This window comes from Jaculus jaculus, chromosome 20 (genome assembly GCF_020740685.1).
Source record: "Jaculus jaculus isolate mJacJac1 chromosome 20, mJacJac1.mat.Y.cur, whole genome shotgun sequence".
In the NCBI taxonomy this organism is placed as follows: Eukaryota; Metazoa; Chordata; class Mammalia; order Rodentia; family Dipodidae; genus Jaculus; species Jaculus jaculus.
The window spans coordinates 28403081-28426205 of NC_059121.1; the positions used below are offsets into that span (position 1 = coordinate 28403081).

The 23125-nt window shown below is 43.8% G+C and overlaps 1 protein-coding gene across 2 annotated transcripts; it reads left to right on the forward strand.

Annotated features, from left to right (window-relative positions):
• The first annotated feature begins 1642 nt into the window (after positions 1-1642).
• On the forward strand, positions 1643-23125 carry Hmgcs1 (3-hydroxy-3-methylglutaryl-CoA synthase 1). 2 transcript variants are annotated; one of them, XM_045138955.1, is made up of 11 exons: positions 1644-1705; positions 7749-7807; positions 12554-13011; positions 13327-13452; positions 14281-14445; positions 17294-17459; positions 18421-18591; positions 19325-19431; positions 20247-20372; positions 20558-20721; positions 21410-23125. In XM_045138955.1, exons 3-11 carry the CDS (start codon positions 12564-12566, stop codon positions 21497-21499), a joined length of 1563 nt encoding a protein of 520 aa, XP_044994890.1. In that variant the 5' UTR covers positions 1644-1705; positions 7749-7807; positions 12554-12563; the 3' UTR covers positions 21500-23125. The 2 variants fall into 2 exon arrangements, with proteins under 2 accessions (XP_044994891.1, XP_044994890.1); XM_045138956.1 differs by lacking the exon at positions 7749-7807 and having other exon boundaries at positions 1643-1705.

Here is a 23125-nt window from a genome sequence, read left to right on the forward strand (position 1 = left end):
TTGTCGAGTATTTTGTCACAGGAACAAGAAATTTAATACAGAGTGAGGGTGGTATATGCATTTTAGTACATGAAATCTACAATACAGTGCCTCCTAAGGATTTGAAAATTGGATCAGTTGACACATTCTAGAGCAGAGACAGAAGTCACTTTGAAGAAGCCAAAAGTTATTTATTTGCAAAGGGTGGTAGAGAGAAAGAGAATGGGAGAAAGAAGTCAGAGCTTTGTGCCATTGCAAATGAACTCCAGACCATGTGCCATTTTATGCATTGCGTGGGTGCTGAGGTTTCAAAACCAAGCCATTAGGCTTTGCAAGCAAGCACCTTTAGCTGCTGAACCATCTCACCAGCCCCAATCTCATTCTTAAAAATATTTTTATGAATCCAGGCATGGTTGCGCACGCCTTTAATCCCAGCACTGGGGATGCAGAGGTAGGAGTATCACCGTGAGTTCGAGACCATCCTGAGACTACACAGTGAATTCCAGATCAGCCTGAGCTAGAGGGAGACCCTACCTCGAAAAACAAAAACAAAACAAAACAAAACAAATTACTGTTGTATATACCTGGAAGATACTGTTGAGTTTCATACAGACAGCTGGAGCTCAGTGAGAGGTACTGGGGGCCAATGCGGACGCCCCCCAAGTCTCATTGGTGGGGGGAGAGAACCAAGTGTGGGAGGCGACACAGGCATACAGACAATTGCTTTCAAGTATATCGCATCCTAGAGTCTTAATTATCAGCCTTTGTATTCCCTGAAATAGTTGTTTGAGTCGCTCCTGTTTTCCTGGAGAGTGAGGTGGCTCCTCTTATGGGGTCCCTTTCATCTTTGATCGCTTGTGTGTCAGCTACCATGGTGAAGCTGAGACGATACACTGGGCAATGACCAGAAAAATGCCAACCAAAACCCACTGCGCTCGGGGCCGCCTTCTCAGGCATCGCTCTGATCCCGGACATGTCTTGTTATTTTTTTACCGTCTCAATAGCAATTCCAATAGAAGTCAAAGAGGTTGTACACTGCGGTGTAGAGTATCGGGTACTTGCAAATTAGGTATTTAGAGCACTTACGGATTTACAAGTTCTGGGCCAAGCCCTGTGCCGCTCTGGAAAGCAGAAAACATCGGTTGAACCCAAATCAAGCATTTCAGGTTTCTCGCAGGGGAAGCGCGGCGGCGGTTGCTAGGCGACTGGCCGACTCCGCGCCCGGCCGGCCGGCGCCCCGCCCACCCTTGAGCATCTCTCCCCAGCGGTGGGACGCGGCGCCCCCATTGGCCCGCGCCGCCTCGCCCTGCGCCCCCATTGGCCGGAGCGCCTCTCACTCCGCTCGCATTGGCTCTCGCCGCCTCTCGCCGCCCTGCCATTGGCCGGCGAGCTCTCGGGCCACCGCACGTCACGCTCTCACCCCACTTCCTGCGGCCGCGGCCCGCCCCGCCCCGCGCGCCCCCGCCCGACGGCCGCGAGGGAAGGCCCGGCGGGGCGCGGCCGCGGGCTCGCGTCCGATTGGCGGGCCGCGGCGGGGGGGGCGGGCGCGCCGGGGCGGCTCCGCGGGCCGCGATTGGCTGCCGGGGCGCCGCGCCGCCTTCCGCCGCCGCCCGGCGCCGCCGCGGCCCGCGGGGCGGGGGGCTATAAAGCCGGCGGCGGAGGCGGCGGCGCCGTGCCGTCCTCCGCAGGCTGCGCTCGTCCCCGCCGCCCAGCCGGCTCGCGTTCGGTGAGTGTCCCGCGGCCGGGCGGGCCCGGCGGCGCCCCGGGCCGCCCGGAGGAGCCGGGAGCCGCGCGGCGGGCCGCAGGGACGTTGCGGCCCCGGGTTCTGATGACCTAGTCCGAAGCCGGAGCCGCCGGAGAAGCGGCGGTGACCGCCGGGCGAGCGGGAGTCGGCCCCGGAGCCCTCGGCGGAGCGTGCACCGCAGCCTGGCGGTGCGCCGGCCGGGGGTGTGTCCGGTTTGATGGACGGCGAGGAAGGGGGCAGCGCGCCCTTTCTCCCCGCGGGTCAGGTGCCAGAGTTCAACTGCGGTTCCCACCTGACGGCCCCTGGGCCGCGCTCGGTTTCCACTTGTTTCTATGTAGCCGTACCTGCTTCATGTCCCCTCCCCTCTTTTTGGGTTTTTCGAGGTGAGGTGGGATCTCGCTCTAGCCCTGTACCAGGCTGGCTTCGAACTCACAGCGATCCTCCGACCTTTGCCTCCCGAGTGCTGGGATTAAAGGCGTGCCTCCAGCCTTAGGTGAAATGGGCAGGCACCCACAGAGCCCTCAAACCCACATGGGAGTTTGAACATGTGTCCTTTAGCCCATGGCTGGACAGGTTCTTTTGGAGGAAGGATTTTGGGGTGGGCGTTGCGAAGTTTCCTTGTTAAGCTTCTGCTGCAGGGGAATGATGTGTTCTGATTGCTGCTTACAGTTAATGTATTTTAGGGATGAATCATGAGGGGAAAAATAAAAGGCAAGGTAAACAACAAAAGTCAAGTAAATAACTCAATTTTTTTTTTCCAAGACGTGGTGTAAATATTTATTGCACATATTGTCAGGTGGGTGGCAGATGGCTAGTGATTCTTTGCCACTGATGACAAACAAACAGTTTGTTCGTTGGTCACACTTTATTTTTTTAATACTTTATTTATTTATTTGAGAGAGAAAGAGACAATGGGCATGCCAGGGCCTTTAGCCACTGTAAACGAACTCTAAATGCATGTGCCCCCTGTACACGTGGGTCTTGGGGAATCGAACCCCAGTCCTTAGACTTCACAGGCAAACGCCTTAACTGCTAAACCATTTCACCCGCCCCAGACTTTATTTTTAAATGTTAACTGTTTTTGCATGGAAATAGAGAGCAGGGATAAGCCTGTGTTATGAAAAAAGGAAAAGGCTGTCTTTTTGTTGTTGTTGTTTCTGTAATTGTCTACCAAGTTTGTAAATTTTATATTTCGCACAGTTCTATTGTGGTCAATAATCTGACTTATGTGCATTTGCCATTGAGGACAGATGATAAAGATTGTGTGAAGTCACAGAAGAACGTGCCATCTGAGCCTTGATTTTAATTTTTTTTCCCACCAATATTCTTCCTGATTACTTCTATTTTTCTGATTGCTTTTACATCTTGTTTCTTTTCACTGATGGATTGATTTTTTTAAAAAAATTTTTTTAAATTATTTATTTATTTATTTGAGAGCAACAGACATAGAGAGACAGATAGATAGAGGAAGAGAGAGAGAATGGGTGCGCCAGGGCTTCCAGCCTCTGCAAACGAACTCCAGATGCGTGCGCCCCCTTGTGCATCTGGCTAACGTGGGACCTGGGGAACCGAGCCTCGAGCCGGGGTCCTTAGGCTTCACAGGCAAGCGCTTAACCGCTAAGCCATCTCTCCAACCCTGATGGCTTGATTTTTGAAGTGCTTTTTTTAAGTTTATTTTTTATAGATTCTTCTCAAAAGAAATGCAAAACCCTGCCAGATATTGATGGAACATGGATTTTTCTGGGTGTTCTAGAACAGTTTAATACCTGAGGAGAATTACTGAGTTCGAGGCCACCCTGAGACTACATAGTGTTTTTTGTTTTTGTGTTTTTTTAACATCTTTTTTTATTTTTTATTTTTTATTTATTTATTTGAGAGCAACAGAGACAGAGAGAAAGACAGATAGAGGGAGAGAGAGAGAATGGGCGCGCCAGGGCTTCCAGCCACTGCAAAGGAACTCCAGACGCGTGCGCCCCCTTATGCATCTGGCTAACGTGGGACCTGGGGAACCGAGCCTCGAACCGGGGTCCTTAGGCTTCACAGGCAAGCACTTAACCGCTAAGCCATCTCTCCAGCCCTGTTTTTGTGTTTTTTTGAGGTAGGGTTTCACTCTAGTCCAGGCTGACCTGGAATTCACTCTGTAGTCTCAGGGTGGCCTTGAACTCACGATGATCCTCCTACCTCTGCCTCCTGAGTGCTGGGATTAAAGGCATGTGCCACCATGCCCAGTCTTTTTATACATTTTTATATTTATGCTTGGTAGTAGCCAAAGATGGAGAAGTGATAATAGTTTTAAGTTAGAAATAGACAGTCTTATGGAAATGTTGAGTTATTATACAGCCAAACATCACAGAAAGATTATGTTGCTTTTAAATGAAAAAAAGTTGAGAAACATGCTACCTAATCTAATGGGAGCATGCTAGCCTTAGATTCTTGATATATTCATGGTAACAGCTGGCACCTGATGCCCCCTAGATGTCTGTCCACTGGTGCAGTCAGAGGAGGAAAAGAGAAACTAATCTTTCTGACTTCAGTCTTTGTCTTATCAGGGTTTATACTGCATGTGGGTACAATAAGGCCAGCAAATGTTCTCTTTTTAAGTATTGTTATTTATTTGCAAGGTGAGAGAGAATGAGTGGGTGCACCAGGGATGTGAGAGAAAGAGGGAGATAGAGAATGGGTGCACCTGGGCCTCTGGCCACTGCAAATGAACTCCAGATGCATGCGCCACCTTGGATGTCTTGTAACATGAGTACTGAGGAATTGAACTCCTGTTCTTTGCAGCCAGGTGCCTTAACTGTCTAGCCCTCTCTCCAGCCCCTCCCTTTGCTTTTGAGCAATAGTGATAGAAAGCTAATTTCTTTAAACTCCTGCGCACAGCTTGGTTTTGTAGCTCAAGGGGGACCAAGATGAACTTGCTGAGGATGGTACTGCAGGTAGTTGAATCTAGCCCTAAACCCCAAATCAGGCCACTTAAAGCAATTGAGTGCTCTTTACTCCAAAGTATCAAAGGCTTATCTCTTTTTTTAAGAAAAATATTTATTTGGAGAGAGAGAAGGGGTATGCCAGGGCCTGTTGCCACTGTAAATGAACATGTCTGGACACATGTGCCACTTTGTTGTGCACCTGGCTTTGTGTGGGCACTGTGGAATCAAACCCTGGACAGCAGGCTTTGGTAGCAAGTACCTTTAACCACTAATCCATCTCTCCAGCCTTTAAAGGGTTATTTCTAAAGAATCAAAATACGCTGCCCACCATGACTACAAAGCCTTCCATAAGTAGGATTCAGTGGACTGTGAAGAGTGTGAATGACATGTGGAGCAGGTCCTGTAGATTGATTATCTGTTAAAGTTTCCTAGAACAGGAGCTTAATGTCTGACAGGCAGGAATGACCATGGTTTATAGTTTATCAGGTACCACAATGTTTATTAGATTAGTTTATCAGAATGCTTGTTTGAATCTAGGCTGGGGAGGGAGCCAAAAAGGAGAAAGCTGAATAAACCCTAAAACATAAAGCCAACCTTGTTGAACCTGGTTGACTTTAGCAGTCTCATCATTCTTGACTCCTTGCCGTGGTCAAACTCAGAATCCCTGTGCCATGACTTGCTTTTTGGTGGGTGTGTGGCTGCATGTCATTCATTCACTACTTCCTGGTCCGTGTTGCTTCCTCCTACCACTTGATCTCGAGAGACCAGTTACAGTCTGATAACCGGCTTTGGCTTTGGCAGCTCAGGCTGAGCACCCTCGGTGAAAGCTGGGAGGGGAAGTGTTTCCCTTTGGAGTATTTGCATATGTATGAGATGCTGTGGAGATTGGACAAGCAGAACCTGTTCCTTCCTATTCTTCTTATAGAAGAAGCCAGAAGATAGTTTTATGTTTCATTCATATTTATTTATTTATTTATTTTGGTTTTCCAAAGTAGGGTTTCATGCTAGTTTAGGCTGACCTGGAATTCATTATGGAGTCTCAGGGTGGCCTCGAACTCTTGGTGATCCTCCTACCTTTGCCTCCCAAGTGCTGGGATTAAAGTCATGTGCCACCACGCCCAGCTTATTTTATTGAGAGAGAATTGACATACCAGGACTTCCAGCCACTGCAAAGGAACTCCAGATGCATGCGCCACCTTTTGCATCTGGCTTATGTGGGTCCTGGAGTGTCGAACCAAGGTCCTTTGGCTTTGCAGGCAAATGCCTTAACCACTAAGCAGTCACTCCAGCCCTTATGCAGTATTTTCAATGTTGCCTGCATTTCACCTGACCTGTCACAGGTCAGGCATGGGGTTTTCCACTTTCGGCATCATATCAGCACTCAGAAAGTTGGATTTTAGTGTACTTGGATTTTAGACTTCCCGTTTGGGATACTTACCCTACATTGGTTTAATCAGCATAGATGATTCCCAGCAACTGCAGAAGAGAACAGAAAGCGCAATACTTCTGTAGGCTCCTCCCCAAAATGCCTCTGTTCCCTCCCTGATCTTCAGGCACCTCTTTCAGATAGCATGTGTTAGAAAAAGTATGGACTGTGATTGTCTTAGTCATCAGTAGAACTGCAGTTCCCTGAATTGAATCTTTTCTATTTCTTTGCTTTAGTGTGCTTGGGTTGTCTCTCCTCATTACACCTGATGGTATTTCATCCTTGATTCAAGTAATCAAAATAGAAAGAGGACTGATGATGTGACTCAGTGGTCCAGTACTTAACTAGCCTGTAGAAGAAAGGTCCTGTCTTTGATCCCCAGTACTGTAAAAACAAATAGGTAGAAGAGGTGCTAGCTATTCAAGAGAAAGTCTGGTGATATGAGTGGTGTCAAATGTATTACAGACATTACATCAAGATATGTTAGTGAGAGCCAGCGGGTGGCACACGCCTTTAATCCCAGCGCTTGGGAGGCAGAGGTAGGAGGATCACCGTGAGTTCAAGGCCACCCTGAGACTGCATAGTGAATTCCAGGTCAGCCTGGGCTAGAATGAAACCCTACCTCAAAAAAAGGATATGTTAGTAAGCTACTCAGGTTATCTCAACATTATGGAGAGGGAATCATGTTTTCCCACTCTGAGAATTGGCTGCTGACTTTACAGAGGGCAAAAGCATGATCTGAGACAGCAAAGAGCACAAGAGTTTCTGAAAGTCTGTATATAGTGCTAAAGTCAAGTAATTATTGTTTTCCTATAGAATTCTAGACTTTGTTTGGGGAGAGGTTGTTGTTCAAGGTAGGGTCTCACTCTAGCTCAGACTGACCTGGAATTCACTATGTTCTCTCAGGCTGGCCTCGAACTCAATGATCCTCCTACCTTAGGCCTCCTGAGCGCTGGGATTAAAGACCTAGTTTGATGTAATTTAAATGGTCAAGTTTAATCAATGATGGTCTTTTGTTTAGATGAACTTTTCTTGTGGTGCTAGGGCTTTGACTCAGGCTTCTCATAGTTGTCCAGACAATAAAACACTCAGTATGGGCACTGTGGAAGATAATCATTTTCTAAAAGATTGGTGAGCCAAATTTAAGAGCCATATTTTTCTTTTCATTAATATTTATTTGAGAGAGAGAATGGGCACACCATGGTCTTTAGTCACTGCAAATGGACTTCAGACACATGTGCCACCTTGTTCATCTGACTAATGTGGATCCTGGGGAATTGAATCTGGGTCCTTTGGCTTTGCAGGCAAGGCCTTAACTGCTAAGCCATCTCTCCAGCCCTTTTTCTTTAAAAAAAAAAAAAAATTATTTATTGCAAGGAGAGTGATCAAGAGAGGGAGAGAGAATGGCCTCCAGATGCATGTGCCACTCTGCATCTGGCTTTACGTGGGCATTGGAGAATTGAACCTGGAATGGCAGGCTTTAATAGCAAATGCCTGTAACCACTAAGCCATCTCCCCAGCCCAAGAACCATATTTTTTTAAGCACATGTCATTCTTTTCTATATAATGTCATCAGATAAGGAAATGCTTACTTTAACTCACTTTGAATTGAAGTCACTGATTTATGTCATGATTTATGACTTTAAAAGAAGTTCTCATTTGAAATTCCTAGTGCCTGAAGGAGGAAACAGTGACAGACCTGGAGACTGCAGTCCTCTGTCCTTCACACAGGTATGGCATCATGTCATCCTACCTATGAAAGCTGGTCTTCTCTAATAAAAGGGGCTAAGTACTGGAGTTACACAGTAAGCAGCACAAAATGACCAAAGCTAGTCAGACTAGTAAATACAAGTTAGTTTTGGAATTGAAACCTCACTTCATGGCTTTTTATGGAGGGCTGTTAAGCATTGTAAGTGTAATTTGGTATTTAGCAATAGTCTTAAATCTAGTGGAGAAAATGCCAAGTTCACAAATATTGTATATTTGTCCATTTTATTTACAAAAGCATTGTTAGCCAGTAGGTCAGGCAAGGAAAAAACCACTGTCTTCATGTTCAAGGCAGTTTGAAGAGCTGGATCTGTGGGAAGGTGGTCATACCTGCTACCTCAGCTTTGGTGACTTAGGAAGTAGTGTGTTTGTAGCTGGGGGTACCTATGTCCCATCCGTAAGTATGTGTACCGGCCTCCCTTCTGTCTTTGTTGGGGGCCAAATCCTATATATTGCTCTTTCTCTGCCTCTCTCTCTCTTTTTTTTCTCACTGTAACCCAGCCTGACCTGGAATTTACTGTGTAGTCTCAAGCTGGCCTTGAACTCAAGATGATCCTCCTACCTCTGCCTTCCAAGGCCTGGGCCACCACACCCAGCTCTGACCACAGTTTGTACTCGTAGTACACAGGAAATAACTCACACAAGCATTAAAAGAAAAAGACCAAAGAACTGGGTGTGATGGTATGTACCTTTAATCCCAACACTTGGGAGGCAGAGGTAGGAGGATCGTTGTGAGTTCAAGGCCACCCTGAGACTACCAAGTGAATTCCAGGTCAGCCTGGGCTAGAGTGAGACCCTACCTCAAAACCAAAAAAAAATGAAAACAGCTGCGTCAGTAGTTTAGGTCTTAACTGGCAAATAGACAATTGTGTTTAGTTTTTTTTGGTTTGGCTTTGCACTGTGGAATCGAGTAGTAGTAATAAATATGCTGTGCCTGGTGAAGTGGGACATAGAAAAGCCTAAGGCTTGAAGACATTGTAAGGCAGTTGGACTTAGCTGAAGTAAGCCAACATTTCCTCTGTTCAGGCTGCTTAACAAAGCAGTACACAGGCTGAGTGGTGTAAACAGCAGAGGTGTTCACAGTTCTGGAGGCCAGCTCAGAGTCACCGTGAGTTCCTGGGCTGGGCTCTTCCTGGACTGCAGGTGGTGGCCTTGCTGTGACCTGAGATGGAAGGGCAGAGTCTGCGCGTAGGAGGACATGAGCAGGTTCTGGTGTCTTAGAAGGCGCCAGTTCCCATCATGGGGGCCTGTTCTGAAGACCTACCCCTCAAAGAGTTCAGCATGTAAATTTTGGGGAGGCACCGACATTCAGTCTCTGGTACAGAAAGATGCTTAGAGAGTAAAATAGTGGAAACGCTATCTCAACAGTCTGGGCTTCAATTAGTTTAAGGTGCTTCTTCGCCAATTAAATTACAGTACAGTTGTTTGGTTATGCGGCATTTTTATTTGTGCTTACTGATAGGGTTGTATTAGATTTAATTTCTCTTGGATATCTAATAAAAAGGAAAAACACATTGAGAAATTAGCTCCTACTCACTTTTTTTTTTTTTTTTTTTTTTTGAGGCGGCATCATAATATGTTACCCTGGGCTCAGGTAACCCACCTACCTCAGTCTTTAAGTGCTTGCACTGTGGATAGTAGAGTTGTTCCCTGTTGGGAAAAGAGGAGGAATGCTCTCAGGTTAATTGATCTCAAAGGGTTTCGTGGTGAGATGTGATACATCATCTGTGGCTGGAAATGATTTTAATAAGCAGAAGCAGGAGGGTGGGCATGAAGAAATCACTGTTTTGGGATAATAAATAGAGTAGATTGAGAGTTCTGTAGGCAGATAATCCAAGGATGGGAAGATGGGTAGTATTTAGCATTTATTCTTAATTGATTTTAATTGGCTTCTCTGTGTGTGCTTTAGTGTTTGTTTTATCGACAGCCTCCATTTATGTACATAATCTACCTTGATCATAACCTCCTCCTTCCACCTTCTTTAGTCCCGCGCCTCTTACCCCCTCGCCGAACCCCTTCTTTGTTGTGTGTGCGCTTTAGTGTAGGATGCATGAGCCAAAGTTAAGAATCTTGTATAAGGACAGATGGCAAGGCCGAAGTGGGAAATGGACATAGGCACTGGTTAAATGAGAGAAGCAGAGAGCTTCATTCTTCCTTTGTGGCAGAGAGGAGCAGGGGCTTTGCAGGCAAAGGGGGGAGCAGCGCCTCCTGTTTACTCGGTGTGCCTGTCAAGCGCTACCACAGTTGAGGTTAGCAGTGGTCCTTTCTTTCCAGTCACAGATTCTGCTTTTTTTCCCCCCAACTATTCCTCTTTTACCTGTCATGAAGTAACTGCTCTAATTCATGATGCATTATCTGGACCATTGTAATCAATTCAGTTTCCTAATTCAAATCCATTCTGTACACAGCATCTGTGAATACAGTACTGCTCAGAATGGTTTGTGACCCCAGTAAGAAATACACTTTTTTCCTTTATTTTTTTGTTTTGGTTTTTCGAGGTAGGGTCTCACTGTCGCCCAGGTTTACCTGGAATTCGCTGTGTAGTCTCAGGCTGGCCTCGAACTCAGTGATCTTCCCACCTCTGCCTCCCAAGCGCTGGGATTAAAGGTGTGCAGCACCACACCTGGCTTGAAGTACACTTGATGATGCAATGCAGTGTTTGTGATAAAGTGTCCTTATATTCACTGTTCCATGAAATCTGCCATTCCTTGTTTTTTTGTCTCTTTTTGAAACATACCCACTCGGCTGACTCCAGGGTTGGGAAAATGCGTGTGACGGTTGGTACACTTTATTCCTGTTGAAGCTTCAACGTCTTCATTATCTGACTCTCACCTGGTTCTCTCCACTTTTTGTTTGTCTAATGGTCTCCTTGGGGCCTCGGTTTCTTTTCAATAGATTCATAAGTAATAGCTCCTTGTGTGCCTTTGTTGATAGTGACCACCCTGTTGAAAGTCTTCCACTACCATGCATTTCTGCTAAGCCTTACTGATACTCCTGTTCTTAAGACTCCGATCAGGTCCCTTTAACCAGAAAGCCTTTCTGCACACCCCTTGCCCTGCCACAGGTAAGGAGGCTAGGTGTTTCTCTATAATAATACAACATGGGTAGATACTGAACAAAGGTGTTTCCCTAGTCTGTGACATGATGGCATTCTTTAGATGAATGACAAAAATGAGTAAGATCCTTGTGTTTAGAAGGAGCTTTCAAATAGTGTGCTTTAAGATCTTTCTTTAACTTGGAACCAGAAATGTTGGCATTTGGGAGGGAGAAGCAGGAAGATCACTTAGAATTTCAGGCCAGCATGGGTTATAGAATGAGACCCTATCTGGAAAAAAAAAAACCAACAGAAAACAAATATCATTAATTTAAAATTTTGGCTATATCTTAATTTTTTTAGGTTTTAATATACTAATAACAATGATCTGGGGCTATAAAAGCATGTTTCATTATCTAAAGACAACCTTACTACTTTTGGTCTTTTCTTAAGATTTCAATAATTAACTTACAGTTGCAGTAATTTTATTGTATCCTAATATTATGCCAGGATTTTCAAATGGCAGAGGGTAAATGACATGGATCTGGCTTTTTATTTTTTTTAATTTAATATACAGTTTGAGAGAGAGAATAGGCAGGCCAGGGCCTCCAGCCACTGCAAACAAACTCCGGATAGGTCCACCACCTTGTGTATGACTTATATGGGTCCTGGGGAATTGAACCTGGGATATCAAGCTTCACAGGCAAGCACCTTAACCACTAAGCCATCTCTCCAGCTCATGGCTTTTCATTTTTAGGTGTCAGTAGTAGGTTGACAGTACTTTAGAAAATTAATGAATCAGTTTGTTCCAGTATCTTGTAAACCAGCAAGTTTAGTTCAATGAAGAACAAGAGTCCTGCTGTCCCAAGTAGCACCAGAAAGGAAGTGAGCTGTGGGGTTTCAGACAGACACCTTTAACTGCTGAGCCATCTCCCCAGCCCAAGCTGTGGAGTGTCAGATATGGACAGGGTTCCTCTACAACTCAGGGCCAAACCTCTCGTAAAGCCTGGTGACATTTCAGGTGCCCACCCCAGCTAGATGACAGGCATGTCAGTGGGGGAGGAGTGAAGGAGAGCTGAGCGCAGGGTGGAAAGAAGGGGTTGTCTTGGCGGTGGCAGTAGCATTGGGAGTGGAGGTGGGGGTCTCGGGGGTGCTAGATCTTGTGGCCCTGGCAGCTTCTGTGGGAGTGGGGGGTCTTTAGCTACTGCAAATGAACTCCAGACCCATGTGCCACTTTGTGCATCTGGCTCTATGAGGGTCCTGGAGAATCAAACCTGGGTCTTTTGGCTTTGCAGGCAAGCACTGTAATCTCTAAGCCTAAGAATCTTAAGGAGATTATTCACCTATGAGAAAAACGTGTTTGGTGCTCAGGACTTTATACATGATAGCAAAGTATTATATCCAAGTTGTATCCTGGCCCTCAGTAATCCAGTTTTAATTTTTAGATGTCCAGTTTTGAATAAAGGAGGTTATAGATTTCAGAGTTGGTATTCCATTCACATAATTGCTACTTCATATATAAATAACCAACTGCTTGAAATAAACTGTAGTAAACTTAAGAGAAACCAAAGTAATATTCCACATGGTTATTGAAATCCTGGCATCTATATTTTGCAGCCTTGAACTTGAAAGTCAGCAAACCTCTAAACAGTGTTTGTTTCTGTTTCTCTGTATAGTTCTTTCAACATGCCTGGATCACTTCCTTTGAACACAGAAGCCAGCTGGCCAAAAGATGTGGGAATCGTTGCCCTTGAGATCTACTTTCCTTCTCAGTATGTTGATCAAGCAGAATTGGAAAAATACGATGGTGTAGATGCTGGAAAGTACACCATTGGCTTAGGTCAGGCCAGGATGGGCTTCTGCACAGATCGAGAGGATATCAACTCTCTTTGCCTGACTGTGGTTCAGAATCTGATGGAGAGAAATAGCCTTTCCTATGATTGCATTGGGCGGCTAGAAGTTGGAACGGAGACAATCATTGACAAATCAAAATCAGTGAAGTCAAACTTGATGCAGTTGTTTGAAGAGTCTGGGAATACTGACATCGAAGGAATAGATACAACCAATGCATGCTATGGGGGCACAGCTGCTGTCTTCAATGCTGCTAACTGGATTGAGTCCAGCTCTTGGGATGGTATGTTGTGTGTCTCTAATCTTCAAAACCTCTTTTAGGACGCATAGACCTAAGTAACCTTTTACTACTGTGCAGACTTTTAGTAGTTATTATGCTTGTTCAGGGGCAATCAGAATGACTGGCTTTCAGTTTAGTTGAGTTGTGACTGGTTTAACTTACTTAAATCACTCACAATTTACTTAGAAAAAAAATTTAAACCTTTACCAAAATGGGGAAAGCATATTCTGGGAAAATATAACAGATTTGAGTTTGCATGCATACTATTTGTGCTATTTTTCACCTTACAAAACAATTTAAAACAATCATTTTTTCCAGGACGGTATGCTCTGGTAGTTGCAGGAGACATTGCCATATATGCCACAGGTAACGCCAGACCTACAGGTGGAGTTGGAGCTGTGGCTCTGCTCATTGGGCCAAATGCCCCTTTAATTTTTGACAGAGGTGAGTATTTGGGAAAGTGTGTAGTACTTTTTGTCATTTGTCTGTGGTGCTGGAAATAGGCCTTCTATGCACGAGGCTGTACCCCAGCCCGATCTGAGGTTTCGAGAGAGGGTCTCATCGCGCTCAGTCCGTCTTGAGCTCTGCTGCCAGGCACCCTTGAGCTCTCAGTGCTCACATCTCAGCCTTCTGAGCAGCTGCTCGTAGTTCAGTGCTAGCGGGCAGGGCTGGCTGTACTTAGTCATTTATCTAACACATACATAGAATTTTGAAAATAGAGATAAAAGGCACAAATGTTCATTCGATGCAGGCAGGACCTGCCAAGTGCTTTGTGTGTGTTACCTTAGTTAACCTCTGTAGCCGTTTCATGAAGAAGGTGGCATCATCCCCACTTAGCCCATTTTCACTGGCATAATTAATTTTTTTTTCGTAAGACAACTATAATCTGGGTAGGTTTATAAAGCATACATGAAAAGTTATATACCAGCCGGGCGTGGTGGCACATGCCTTTAATCCTAGCACTCAGGAGGCAGAGGTAGGAGGATCACCGTGAGTTCAAGGCCACCCTGAGACTCCATAGTGAATTCCAGGTCAGCCTGGACTACAATGAGACCCTACCTCGAAAAACCAAAAAAAAAAAGGAAAGAAAAGTTATATACCAAAGTGTTTTAGCACCATCCTTGTGTGCTTTTGTGATTCATTTAAGTTAGATTGACTTTAACTGGCATCTCTGCACTGATGTGCTAAGAGTTGATTAGTTGTGAGGAAGCTCACTGGGACGCAGACATTGAGAAGCAGGCACAAGTGGACGTCTTCCGTGTTCTCTGACAGGGCTCCGGGGGACACACATGCAGCACGCCTACGACTTCTACAAGCCCGACATGCTCTCGGAGTACCCCGTAGTGGACGGGCGGCTCTCCATCCGCTGCTACCTCAGTGCGCTGGACCGCTGCTACTCCGTCTACCGCCAGAAGATCCGCGCCCAGTGGCAGAAAGGTGCCGATTAAGAGCTCCCATTTCCATAGGGCTTGGTAGCTGGAAGGCAATGTGTATAATTAATGTGCTGAATGTATTTTAGTGAGAAATAACTTCATGAGCAACTTGTATTAAGTCTTTAAAATCTCTTTGTCAGCTGGGCGTGGTGGTGCATGCCTTCAAGCCCAGCAGAGGTAGGAGGATCACTGTGAGTCCGAGGCCAACCTGAGACTACATAGTGAATTCCAGGTCAGCCCGGGCAAGAGCAGACCCTGCCTCGGGGGAAAAAAAAAAAAATTGTCATCTACAAATAGCATTTTCCCATAGTGTCTGAGAATGCAGTATTTAGGTAATGACATAAGCATTGGCAATGAACTATACCTCTGTGCCAAAAATACCAAAAACCTCAAGTTGATTTACTCTTTGCAAAAAAAAGTAATTTGAATTTTGTTTTTTATTTAAGAAGTATTTTAATAAGATTTTAGTTTACAACTGTGATTCAAAGGGGATTGTAAGGAAAACTAATTACTGAAGTGATCCTTCATCATTTAAGAAGTATTTTAATAAGGTTTTAGCTTACAACTGTGATTCAAAGGGGATTGTAAGGAAAATAAATTACTGAAGCAACCCTTCTGTCCCTGTTGTCTGTTGGCGCTTGGTCTGTGAGTTGTCTGTCTTTCTCATGGCAGGCTTTCACTCTAGCGCAGGCTGACCTGGAACTCGCTCTGTAGCCCAGGCTGGCCTCAAACTCATGGCGATTCTCCTACCTCAGCCTCCCGGGCCCACATGCCACATGCCTGCCCAGCAATCTGCGATTTTTTTCATTTTGGCAGTACTAGAGTTTTAACCTAGGACCTTGAACATGCTAGGCAAGTGCTCTGCCTTTGAGCCACACCTCAAGCCTTGTAGTTTTGTTGTTGCTTTAGTTACCAAGCTTACATTTTAACCCTGAAAAAATTCTTAAAGTACTATAATGGACAGTGATCTTGATTATTGCTGTTGTGATACTCAGAATTGTAGAATGTATGTTTTTCATTATAACTTTGCCTTTTAGATGTAAGAAAGTTAAAAATACTTAGGAATGTAGTGAGGCCAGTGACATTCCAACTTTTCTCCATTGGGACCCATTGTAGGTACACATTACACTGTATGTGTGCTAAACTAAGATGAAAGTGTCATGAAATTACTTAGGCAGCTTGTTTTCCTTTTTTTTTTTTTTTTTTTTTTTGAGGTAGGGTTTAGCTCTAGCCCAGGCTGATCTGGAATTCACTATGTAGTTTCAGGGTGGCCTTGAACTCATGGTGATCCTCCTACCTCTGCCTCCCGAATGTTAGGTTTAAAGGTGTGTGCCCCCACACCCGACTCATTTTTTTTTTTTTTTTTTTTTTTTTTTTTTTAATGATGGGTTTTGAGGAGGGCTGGAGAGATGGCTTAGCAGTTAAAGGCACTTGTTTGTAAAGCCTGGCAGTCTGGGTTCCATTCCCCAGTGTCCATGTAATGCCAGATGCGCTAAGTGACACACATATCTGGAGTTTCTTTGTGTTGACAAGAGGTCCTGGTGCATCCATATTCATTCTCTCTCTTCTTACAAATTAATAAAATAGTTTATAAAAAATTGGGGGCCTGCCCTCCTGAAGGTTTGTTTTAATTCAGGGGTTTGGGGGTATATATTGGGTATCTTTTTTTAAAAAAAAAAAAAAAGACTTAGACCTTATTAGATTAAGAGAAGGAGAGAGGGCTTAGCGGTTAAGCGCTTGCCTGTGAAGCCTAAGGACCCCGGTTCAAGGCTCAGGTCCCCAGGACCCACGTTAGCCAGATGCACAAGGGGGCGCATGCATCTGGAGTTGGTTTGCAGTGGCTGGAGGCCCTGGTGCACCCATTCTCTCTCTCTCTCTCTCTCTCTCTCTCTCTCTCTCTCTCGCTCTCAAATAAATAAAAAAAAATGAACAAAAATATTTTTAAAAAGAGAGAGAAGGAAAGAGGAAAAAAAGTATAGAGGGCTCTTGCCATGTTGAAGGCATAAGTGGGTGGAGAGCCTCTCCATTTCAGCCCAGCTGGGCTGAGATGAAGAGGCCTTGCTACAGAGAGGCCTGCCTACCTAGTAAGCATTTGCCTGTAATTTTACTGTGGTGGGCTCAGGGAAGTCTGAGGGGGCTGGTTGTGGACTCACTGACTCAGGAATAGGCCAGCCATGACACCAAGTTTGGGGCTAAGCTTAACCAGCCATAATGCCAGGATCAGATTTAATTAATTAAATCTAGGAAAAGGGAACTCCTTCCCAGGGAGGGGCTCAGGTTTTTTATAGAAAAGCAGATTTTGGTTAACTCCTTTAGTAGAGAGATAAGGAAAGGTGAGATCCTTCACTTCTCTGGCAAAGTGGAGATTGTTAGGGTATACTACAGTATTCCTGTTTTTTAGTTTCAGGGGCCCAGTTACTGTAAGCTGTCTCCACTCCCTCCCCTTCTAGAGAAGCGTCTTAATGCACATTTTGAACTGCAGAGAATTCCAGACATTCTGGTAGCTACTTGAAAATACAGAGCAAGTGGTTCTGTTATTGTCACACCTACTGTTCTTCACAGGGTACTAAGTAAATAAGCTTGTTTCTTTCTACAATAAGTAAATAAAAATAAACAGCTTAGTTTTGAGCCGGGCATCCCAGCACTCAGGAGGCAGAGGTAGGAGAATGACTGTGAGTTCAAGGCCACCCTGAGACTCCATAGTGAATTCCAGGTCAGCCTGGTCTAGAGTGAGACCCCACCTCAAAAAAACAAAAAATAAAAAAATAAAAAATAAACAGCTTAGTTTTAAGGTCAGATTGTAAAATGATGTCTTATGTGAATTTCATAATCTTTTTCATCTTGCATTTCAGAGGGATGTGATAAAGATTTTACCCTGAATGATTTTGGCTTCATGATCTTTCACTCACCATATTGTAAACTAGTTCAGAAATCTCTAGCTCGGATGTTCCTGAATGACTTCCTTAATGATCAGAACAGAGATAAAAATAGTATCTATAGTGGCTTGGAAGCCTTTGGGTAAGAGGAGCAATTATGTTTTTTTCTTCTATAATTTTATTTGTATAGACCTGAAAAATTAAGCCAAAAGGATACTAGGGCAGTGATCTGATCTTATCAGTGAAGAAACTGAGTCTTAAGATTTTCTGTTTTATGCTTTTTCATTACATAGTTACCACTTCACATAAGCAGATGTGGGAGCGCTCACTGTATTACCATCACATTCTAGTTACCACTTCACATAAGCACAGATGTGGGAACGCTCACTGTATTACCACCCAACTCTTCTGGCCTGCCCTCGGCCAGTAAGAAAGTCCGGGTTCGTGCTCCATTCTTCTCACTTCAGGCTGCCTGGTGTGCAGTGCATGTTGGGGTTCTGCTTCTCCCTTCCTAGGTCCCTTTTGATAAACTTCCACTTGGCTGTGCAAGGTTTAACTCCTATGCTATTATGACTTTTTAAAGGTTTTTTTTTTTTAATTTTTTATTTATTTATTTGAGAGCGACAGACATAGAGAGAAAGACAGATAGAGGGAGAGAGAGAATGGGCGCACCAGGGCTTCCAGCCTCTGCAAACGAACTCCAGACGCGTGCGCCCCCTTGTGCATCTGGCTAACGTGGGACCTGGAGAACCGAGCCTCGAACCGGGGTCCTTAGGCTTCACAGGCAAGCGCTTAACTGCTAAGCCATCTCTCCAGCCCTATTATGACTTTTAAAACTAAGTAAGTAGATATGACTGGACTTTAAAGACTACTGCTCTGAGTCAATATGTTAGCAGCAAGTTGTCTTGATTGTAATAACTTGGCAAAGAGCTATACAACTGTTACCATTATCTCTAGAAATTAGGATATTAGTGGTTGACTTAATAAAACACAAAACAAAATCATATACTCACAGGTTTTAACATTAAGCCAATTATATAATAAAACAGTAAAATCTAGACTTTGTAGACTATAAAATTCTCTTCTAATATGAACTCTTCCAGGGATATTAAATTAGAAGATACATACTTTGACAGAGATGTAGAAAAGGCATTTATGAAGGCTAGTTCTGAATTATTTAACCAGAAGACAAAGGCATCTTTGCTTGTATCAAACCAAAATGGAAATATGTATACATCTTCTGTATATGGTTCCCTTGCTTCTCTTCTAGCACAGTAAGTATATGTTTCTGTTACTTAACTCTTTCCTGGGGATGGATTTCTTTTTGGTTTTCAAGGTAGGGTCTCGCTCAGGCCCACGATGGCCTCAAACTCACAACAGTACTCCTAACTGCCTCCCAAGTGCTGGGATTAAAGGCATGTGCCACCACGCCTGGCATGGTGATGGATTTCAATAGTTGAACCAGCCAAGCGTGGTGGCGCACGAAAAGTTGAACCACAGGTCCCTGGTTGATGGTAATTTATTTTGTAATTTAATAACTATATGCATGACCATTTCTCAGAAAGATGTAAACTTTTGCTTGCTGACCATTAAAACTTAAATTTGGTTTCCTGTTGCACTGTAAAGACTTACAGATACCTCCTTAGTAGTCAGAAATAGTGGCACACACCCTTAATCCCAGCACTCTGGGGGCAGAGTTTGAGGCCATCGTGAGACTACATAGTGAATTCCAGGTCAGCCTGGGCTAGAGTGAGACCCTACCTCAAAAAACAAACAAACAAGATGTCTTTGAGAACTTTAACTTAAGCCATGCATGGTGGTACACAGTCCCAACACTCAGGAGGCACAAAGACTGCTAATCTAAGTCCTGTCTGAGCTGTATAGTGAGATGGTCTCAAAAAGCAAACAAAGAAGTTAGGTCCTTTGTTAGCGCACAGAACCCTCACCTAGCTTCTTGCACATTGTTAAGTTCGGACCTGCTAAGCCTCACCGTTTCTCCCTACGCAGGCACTCGCCTCAGCAGCTGGCAGGGAAGAGGATTGGTGTGTTCTCCTATGGCTCTGGTCTGGCTGCCACTCTGTACTCTCTTAAAGTGACACAAGACGCCACGCCAGGTAAGCACTGAACCTTTTAAAAGGAATGTATACAAACCCCTGTGGTGAGGTTGCCTTGCCTTGCTTTTCAAGAGAGCCCTTAGATCACTACAAACATTGTAATCTTTATTACTTCATTTGACCTAGTCAGATTTTTACACTCTGCCCTGCAAATCTGCCTTAATGGATATAAGGGGGAGGGTATATTGAAGGGAGCTTTTGTGCCTTCTCAGAGACAGGAGTGACAAAAATATTGAGACTAGCCTGGCACCACTGATGGTTACACCATGAGTCAACTACACAAATGTTAATTTGCAGTCTCGTTTCCACCTATTTCTTCTCTTATCTCCCAGCTGATGCTGAAGTAATGTCTGGTGAGGGTTAAGAGGCTGTGACAAGAAGACACCACCTTTCTTTCTTTTTTTGTTCATTTTTTATTTATTTGAGAGTAACAGACACAGAGAGAAAGGCAGAGAGAGAGCAAATGAATATGGGCATGCCAGGGTTTCCAGCCACTGCAAACCAACTCCAGACACCTGCGCCCCCTTGTTCATCTGGCTAACGTGGGTTCTGTGGAATCGAGCCTCAAACCGGGGTCCTTAGGCTTCATAGGCAAGTGCTTAACCACTAAGCCATCTTCTCCAGCCCTCTTCTTTTTTTTTGAGGTAGGGTCTCACTCTAGCCCAGGCTGTCCTGGAATTCACTATGTAGGCTGAGTGACCTCAAACTCAGGATGATCCTCCTCCCCCTACCTCCTGAGTGTTAGGATTAAAGGTGTGCACCACCATGCCTGGCTCTTCATAGTCTTTTAATGTGAAAATTATTTACTATCTTAGGATCTGCTCTTGACAAAATCACAGCAAGTTTATGTGATCTTAAATCAAGGCTTGACTCAAGAATTTGTGTAACACCAGATGTCTTTGCGGAAAGCATGAAGCTCAGAGAGGACACGCACCACCTAGGTAAATATTGTGTTCAAGTAAAAACACACTGGATTGGAGAGCATTAGTGACATATCAACATATTGTAAATAAAATGAGAATATCAAGCCTTTATTCTAATCTGTAGTGAAACTTGTAGAAAATATGAAAATCCTTTATTTCGATTTGACACAAATAATTTTTAATGTCATCTGCTTTCCCTCTAGCCAATTATATTCCTCAGTGTTCAATCGATTCGCTCTTTGAAGGAACATGGTATTTAGTGCGAGTGGATGAAAAGCACAGAAGAACTTATGCCCGCCGCCCCTCTCCAAATGACCACACTTTGGATGAAGGAGTAGGACTCGTGCATTCAAACATAGCAACAGAGGCAAGTGAAGCTCATTGATTGTATTCATTCTACTTTGGTTCTTAGAGGCAGGGTTTCAATCTAGCCCAGACTGATCTGGAATTCACTGCGTAGTCTCAGGATGGCCTTGAACCCACAGCAATCCTCCTACCTCTGCCTCCTATGTGCTGGGATTAAAGATGTGCACCACCATGTCCAGCTAATCCTACTTTTTGACAGGATAAGAAGTTTCTACCCCTGTGTCTCCAGGTTTAGCATCCCTAACTGAGGTCTAGTCACTTCAAAGACTGTCAGGAAGGGTGAGTAATTCAGAATAGAGGCTGTGGGTTCAGAGTACATCTGTGCCATTTCCAGTTGTATAAGATGCATGCTAAATATTTTATTTTATTAGCTACTAGAATTTAAAAAGTCATAGCTAGTAAGTGGTAAAGCCAGATTTCAAACCACAGACTTTATAACCTCATAGTTACTTATTTTTTCTGCTTATCACAACTTTTGATAAGTGTAATCTTGCTTCTTGCTCTTACACCAATTAGGTAGTGAGTCCAAGCAGTATTTGAACTACAAATGTTACTGTAAGGTCAAGATTGGGTATTTAGTTCCTTCATGGAAAGTTATATTGCCCTTTATTTTTGGGAACTTTAACTAGGGCCATGATTTTTAGAAAAAAGAACTGTAAGGACCAACATCTATTTTCTTTTCATTTTAGCATATCCCAAGCCCTGCTAAAAAAGTGCCAAGACTCCCAGCAACAACAGCCGAACCAGAAGCCGCTGTCATTAGTAATGGCGAGCACTAAGCTCCTTGAGGCGTGAGAGTTCACCGTGGTTTGGGGCTGGGTTGGGAATATGCGAATGATTGAAGAAATGGGATGTCTGGGGACAATTTTAAAGGATTAAATGTTGCTTCAAGTTTTTATGTGACCGACACAGAGCCTAGAAAACTGTCGTGTTCTGAAAAGTCTCTGCTCGACTTGGTAATGTGCTTCCTGTTGTGGTTGGCCAATGCTAAATGTACTCAATGACGTTAAGGGCTCTGTAAAACTTTATACCTCTCTGGTCCTTTGTATGCATGCAGTTTAGTTTTTAAACATGGTATGAACTGAGTGCTTTTGTGAGAAGAAGCAGAGGTATACATCTCTAATTTACAAGAAAATTTTTTACATGTACTTGAGAATTTTATACTTTGGACAAATAAGAAAGTACCTGTGGCTTTAAAGAAACTTTTCTAGCTTGGGGAACATGGACATAACATGTAATATGCACAAACCCCTCTTGAAATTGGCAAGACAAACATTTTTTTTAAGATCTATAAACCGTGCAGAGGCAGAAAAGCAGACAGGCATATTGGTTCTGGGATCTGTAACCATAGGCCAGCAGTGACAAGTGATTCTTCCCCTCTTCAGAAAGATGCTAGCATTGAGTAGGCCTCTGTCCTGGGAAACAAGGTACATCTGGGGTTTCTGATCAGTTCATGGTGGACTGTGCTAAGCAACGCTGACATGTTACTGGTGTGTGAGGAAGCATGTTGCAATCCTTAGCACCTTATTCTGAAAGATGAAGGAAACCTTTGGTTGCTTCCTTTTTAAAATTTAAAGTAGGAAGGATGGGGCGGGGCATTACTAGGTTACATATGCTTCAGTATTATAAATTCACTTTCATAGACTGATAGCTTAATTAAATTCATGGGATAAAATTTCCTTTGTGGTTGTGTGTACTTTTTTTTGTGTATCTGATCAATGAATATAGGAAGATACAACCCACGTTTTTACATAGCCTGAGTAGCTAAAAAGAATGTTCCAATCTCAGATCTGGAAATAGAGTTTATAACATTTTCCTTAGACTTACACCATAAAACGACAAATAGAAAATATCATATGGGATGAATAAGATTGCTTAGAAAGTTTTGTAGGTGTTTTTGGTGCTGAACTATATCGACATGAGCCTTAGATTGTAAAATAGAGATAGTTGGAACTAATGTACAGAAATAAAATTTTTAAACTTTATTTGCTGTTAAATTCTGTGAAGTTTCAGTTATCTAAAAATACACACAAACATATAATGTTTTAGATTGCAAGGTGATATGTAATGCAGTGTTTGTAAAATACTCTTGTCTAATATGAACTAGTATTTTGATTGTACAGTTATAATTTGTAAAAATGATTTCATTTTAACATCCTTGGTGTAGATTAATAATGTAAGTTCAGATTTAAAGAATGGTGGGAAAACGGTGCATGTAATACTTTGGCAAGTATTTGGAGTTCTGTATGCTCTGAAAGAGTCATTTAGTGTTGGTGCCAAGAACTGGGTTTTCTCAGAGTCCATTGCCGGCAGTGGGCAAGCCTGATAATGCTGGCACAGAACTATAACCACACACCTTACTAACAGTGAGGTGAATAACTTGGAAATAAAGTTTTAGACGAGTA